This window comes from Cryptomeria japonica, chromosome 8, assembly GCF_030272615.1.
Source record: "Cryptomeria japonica chromosome 8, Sugi_1.0, whole genome shotgun sequence".
NCBI lineage: Eukaryota > Viridiplantae > Streptophyta > Pinopsida > Cupressales > Cupressaceae > Cryptomeria > Cryptomeria japonica.
The window spans coordinates 190188129-190194128 of NC_081412.1; the positions used below are offsets into that span (position 1 = coordinate 190188129).

Sequence of the window (6000 nt, forward strand, 5' to 3'; positions counted from 1 at the left end):
GAGAAGTTTTGGCGGCAAGTCAATGGCATTATTACTCGCCTAAGCCAAAAACTCGCGAGTTTTTGAAAATTCAGCAACTCGCTGAAAACGTAGTGCATCTATGGTTACAAGTATAGGGTACTTTTTCACCTGGCTCCACAAGTCTAAGTTATACCCCAACAGTGGTTATATGGGAGATGACACGTTGACCATAACCGTGTAGCCTTACCCATTGTACTTAGTTCGAGTATAGTTTCCTATTATATTATTTCCATAATTTGCCCCGAATGTTGATGATTGGTATAATTCTAGAACCACGACCCTATGTGAACACCCAATAACTGCATGATTTGATATTTTGGTTGAATTCATGTTTTCCATAAATTTAGAATTTAAATAACCTAATTTGGTTTCATATTGTAAAATTAAATGCTAAATGCTAAATGATGATTTAATTTATGCCTGTTTATGTTGGGCAAAATTAGGATTATTTGTAATCAATTTGGGAAAAAAATAAATGTTTTATTTTATTTTATTTCAAAGAGTAAAATTGGAAATGGTGGTTAAATAGAAAAAAAGTTGTTCATTTTGATACTTAGCATTTTGGGAGAAAAATGGGCATGGTGAAAAGCCTCCTTTGGAGGAAAATTGATTTGTTGATTGGGATAGCATTTGGAAACCAAATTGCATGAGATCAGCTGCTTCTGATTAGGAATGGGAAGGGGAACATGTGCATGCAGTCATTCAAGCATTTGTGGATCATGTGTGGAGAACTTCTCATTCGAATCTTTTGCTAAAATTGAGGTATTTAAATTAGTTCTTTGCATATGCTCCATATTTTGAATATGGAAAGGTTAGATTGGAATCATTAGAGAATTAATATTCTTCAATGCTTCTCATTTTATCAAAATTGATAGACTAGAATTTAGTTGTAGAAATTTTCCAAAAACAGGGTTATAATGCCAAAATTTTCTAAAAATGATCGAAACGTGTATTTTAAGTCAAAAAGAGGGTGTTGGGCACTTTCTTTCCAAAAGGGTACTCTTTGAATTTTGATTTCATGAATTTCAATTTTTAGTGAAAATCGAAGCTATTTAAATGGAGTTTCAATGAAATTTCCTGGTTTTTGTGTTTTTGAGAAGAAAATGGAGAAATGAGAGTTGTTATTAATTGTGATAGATTACCATGTGGGAATGAAGGTGTACTTCATAGAATGTGAACATGAATCCGTTATGGATCATTTTGTGCAAAATATTTTTAGTCAATATAATCAACTTAATGTTACTATGTTTAAATACATGCTACTTGAAACATAAACAAACATATGCATATCCTGCAATTGATTAAGCAAAATGGTAAAGGCATATTGGGCTCGTGGCTCTCGCTCTAACTGCACTACTTCTAGTTAATATGATAAGCAATCAAGGCAGAAAAGCACCACGATTGCCCAAAGTATTTTTTGCACATAAGGAGCCCTTATCATCCCTATCACTCTAATCCTTTGGCAAAGCCAACAACTCTAAAATGCTATGAATAACTGCATTTTTTGAATTTAAAGTTTCATAAGCCAATGTTGGAAGGATTTGTAAAGTGAACAATTGTCATTAAACCATTACCTAGTATATGAACCACCTAAAGGATATTCAACACAAATATGCTTGCTAAAACTAAATAAATACAGGCTGAATTCAAACTTTGGACCTTACAATTTGTAACACAAACAACAAAGGTGTCTACCAACAAATATCCTTCTATGAATCCCTACCATTCTTTGTGCTCTATTCATTGATTTCACACAAATTTCACACAGATTGTATGCGGTTAGGTTCGTTTTGGGTCCGTCCATACAAAAACATATAAAAATCAGAGATATATACATATTTGCAGCCATAATTAAGTTCAAAATACAACACCACATTAATAGTCAAATATTAGTCATACTCGAATTCATGATATTTATTAAAGTTCAAAAATAGTAATGTCAGTGTCAACAATCAGCCATCATTTATCAAATATCATATGGGTCGTCAAAAATTTCATCATCACTATCCATATTAGATGATGTGCGCAGTGACAAAATATAAGAACCACAAAAATTGTCACTGGAGGGGTTCAAGGAAACATATAACAAGGCCTATTACGTAACCATACAGTAACTCAGATGTTTATATTATGTGCACAAGAACCATATTTATTTATTTGGTCTTCATGCCCAACTAGACACCCTATCAATCCCTATTTCTATTTATTGAAATACAAGGATAATAATCATAGATATCTCCAATCTACAACTATTTGACAGGAAAAAGTAGATTTTCTGATTCCACAGCCTGAGCCTTAACAGCTGCACATTGTCTCTTAATCCTTTGATTTTAATTTTTTATTATCCATCTCAGAAAGGTATTAAACATTAATGGTATCTGAAATTCATGAAGTGTACCATTAGATGAGAAGGATGTCTCTTTAATGGAGTCTGCAGGAGGGCAGCTTACATGCACAGTGGTTGCAGAGCCGGTTATTGTTAACGTGAGATTCATGGCAGCTTACAAATATAAAAAAAGGCCTCTTACAGGCCCCTACAGCATCTGTCATCTGTCTAATAGTTTACCCACAGTTTTAAAAATCACTAAGCACTCATGGGTTTTTTCACGGCCGCCATTTACTTGCAGGCAAGTTCCAGAGAAATTTGCCAGTTCTATGCATTAGCCACCCGAATTCTGCCCAGGTTCACCCGCATTTGTCTGGGAAGGTACAGGTGGTGGGCAGGACCCTGCCCAACCCCACAGGGGACCAGATCCACACACAAAACCCGGGTCAGACTGGACCGAGACCCAGGGTCTGCTGCCAGCGAACCAGTAACACAGTATGACACAATTGGAAGGAATACTTCCTGAATTGTGCTCACGGATAGCATTCTAAAGAAACACAGAATACATACAGCACATTGGACTTGGTACAGAAATGCTATTACATCTCCATTTTGATTTGTTCGAATGCTTTCTGACCAGACTGTTCATGAGCTACAAATGTTTATAAGCCATGAGTGAGTCAGAAGTTGTCACACAAACTGGTGTATCTGGACATGAAAAATGCACTCTCTTCTCAAGTGACTTCAACATTACTAAGAGTAAGGTACTGAGTCATCAAAATTTTCAAAAAAAAAAAATCAATGTTTCCTGATGGATTGCAATTTAGTTTTACCTTAGCATTTCTACATTTTATCAAGTGGAACAAGGATTGCAGGATTTTGCAAGTACTTGACAATTCATCTGAGTCCAAGTCTGAGCCTAGTCCAAGCAGTGCCAAATAAGGCCTCCCAAGTCTGTGCCAAGTCCAGGTCTGTAACACTGGTCCTTATAAAAACTTTCTAGAAATCATTGTTGGGAATTCTTAATATTTAGTATTTAGCTTTGTTCTGTTCTGATTTTTTGGGTAGCAAATCCAATTCAAAAATCAGCCTGCTGAGTCTACTCCAAGTCTCAGCCTGGCAACACTGCGTATAATCACAAACAATCTTTTGTGGCATGCCTCATGGTCTTAAGATCCTTGCATCAGGCTCCTAAATTGGCTATCATTCAACGTGATAAAGTCCACAATCCTGAAGCCCGAAAAGTATGCATGGGGAACCTGTAAATTTTTTGCTGAGAATAAACTTATTTTTTCCTTTTGGTTGGTGGTAAGAAATTCATAATCAATTTTACATCAGCATGTGGTCAAATATTGCTACATAAAACAAATAAGAGTTGGTCAATCTATAAATCATACCTGGTAAATTGGGCCACCGTTTCTTAACAAGACCATTTAGAAACTCCTTAAACTTGTGAAGACGAGAATAGTATAGATGGCTGTACTGTTGCCCCTTGTACTTCTGCATGCGTAATAAGTATCTTTCATCCTGGAAATCAAAAAACACAAATTTATGCACAAGACACTTAAAGATCAAGCAAAACAGAAAATGATAAGATGAACAATAAAAAACCTGGCACATGTAATCAGCTTGTTTTCTCTGGAGAGGATAAGAATCTGAGTCCACCACCATGGCATCCATGTCTGTCCAGACCAAAACCTATTGCCAACATACAAAGCCACTGTTGTTTTGTTTGTGACAAAATGGCAGACACATATAACAGCTTAACCCAAGTCCAAAGTCTCCTAACCGCAAAAAGCACAGTTGACATAAACAAGAAATTGGAAAACAAGATGACAACATGGCATGAAACAGGGTTAGGCATTTTTAACTCAAGACACATTATTAGACATAAAAGTAATATTATAAAAAGTTAACCAAGAAAACTTAAGAGATTCATCAATCATGGTCATTGCTAGGTTTCAAACATCAGTACATTATATAATTCAGACTTAGCAATGACCAACAACCCAAATGATGAGTCAACACTCAACTAACAAATACTGCAAAATAAAGCACAGTTGCCAGAAACAAGAAATTGGAAATCAAGATGACGGCATGGCAGGAAATAGGGTTCAGGCAATTTTAGCTCAAGACACATTATTAGACATAAATAGTAATATTATAAGAAGTTAACCAAGACAACTTAAAAGATTCATCAATCATGGTCATTTCTCTATTTCATAAATTAGTACATTATATAAGTCATACTTAGCAATGCCTAAACAACCTAAATGATGAGTCAACACCCAACAAATAAATACTGCAAAAAAAACCTGGTAGATTTCAACAATATATAAAACTTCCCATAACCTTTCTTTAATTTACTTTATTTTATTTTATTTCCTGGTTTCTACATACTCTTGCCATCACATACCATACAGGTCTAGTCTTGGGATCCTCACTTTACCTATTTTTTACTCTGATAATGGATAATAGAGTGTGATCCAAAATATTTATATTTGTTCAATAACAAAAATCACAAAATTTTACCAGAAATTCTCTTGTTTGTTATCATGGACTGTGAAAATCTCATGTTGATTAATATATAAAATAATCAAAATTCACTTGCAACTAGATATGACCGCTTGGCAGCTCAAAACCATTTTCAGTACCAGAAATATGAATCACAAGCCTCCAGTCACATTTCTTGCAATCAAACAATAAGGTATCTAAAACTACAACCTACATGTGGTGTGGCATATTCTACCTCAAATAGAATGAACCCAAGTAATAAAAGCAAAAAGACTTTCAAACTGGAGATCCAAATTTACAGCGCGGGATATAGTATCCAAATTTATGCGCGGGGTATGCTGTGTTAGGCACACTCCAAAAGATGAGTTTGGATGCAAGTTTTAAGTGAAATTAATGGAAACGATTCCCCCAAATCGTGGAAACTAAGCAGATAGCTACCCGAAAAAAGAGAAGAAACAATTTTTAAAAAACATACCAAAAAAAAAGGTACATTACTCTGAAACCAGGTTTATAACTAAAAAATGTAGCCCAAACCTAGGCATCCCATAACATTGGTTAAGATATAGCACCTTAAAAATTAAAACCTGAGCTTACCTTAAAACCCTCGCAGCAGTATTAGATTTCTGTATAGTTGAAAACCTCCACTTCCCCTGTAAAACCATGAAAATTTGTAAAATACAATCCTTAATAATAACTGATGAAGAAGGAATAGAGGGGGGAAAGCCGTATTACATTACCGTGCAAGAGAATGGGTAGTCAAAATCCAGGATTTTTAAAATCGATAAAGAGCAAAGGAGGCTAACAAATTTATGAGAAAATACTCATAGAACTCCTGGGGCCGCTTACCGCCAATTTTTCGTTTTTCAATTACGAGAATCTCGAGCGCGTTAAAATTAAATCATCTCAAGAATCCTTGATGAGTTAAATGTTGGAAGGGTTGAAATTCCTTGTTTTATTTTATATTTTATATGCTTATGGGGCAGATTGCAATATTTCATAAGATTTTTGTTTTTAGACTTTTTAACTTTGTATTTTTTTTTCCCAAATGAGTATATCAAAAAGAAAGAAAAAAAGAAATTATTTTAACGTCTATGAGGCAAAATATAGTTTATGGGATAGACCACCTTACAAACTAACTT

General features: G+C 34.7%; 1 protein-coding gene across 2 annotated transcripts in view; it reads right to left on the minus strand.

Moving 5' to 3' along the window:
• LOC131048411 (DNA polymerase delta small subunit) overlaps window positions 1-5799 on the minus strand; it is a 70244-nt gene extending 64445 nt beyond the window's left edge. The window contains exons 1-4 of one of the 2 annotated variants that reach the window (XM_057982368.2): window positions 5708-5799; window positions 5456-5511; window positions 3959-4045; window positions 3745-3874 (exon numbers count right to left, since the gene is read on the minus strand). In XM_057982368.2, coding sequence (XP_057838351.2) covers window positions 3745-3874; window positions 3959-4027 — 199 coding nt within the window. In that variant the 5' untranslated portion in view covers window positions 4028-4045; window positions 5456-5511; window positions 5708-5799. Of the gene's footprint in view, window positions 1-3744; window positions 3875-3958; window positions 4046-5455; window positions 5512-5598 lie in introns of both variants that reach the window. The other variant, XM_057982367.2, reaches the window with a different exon arrangement.
• Window positions 5800-6000: the final 201 nt, after the last annotated feature.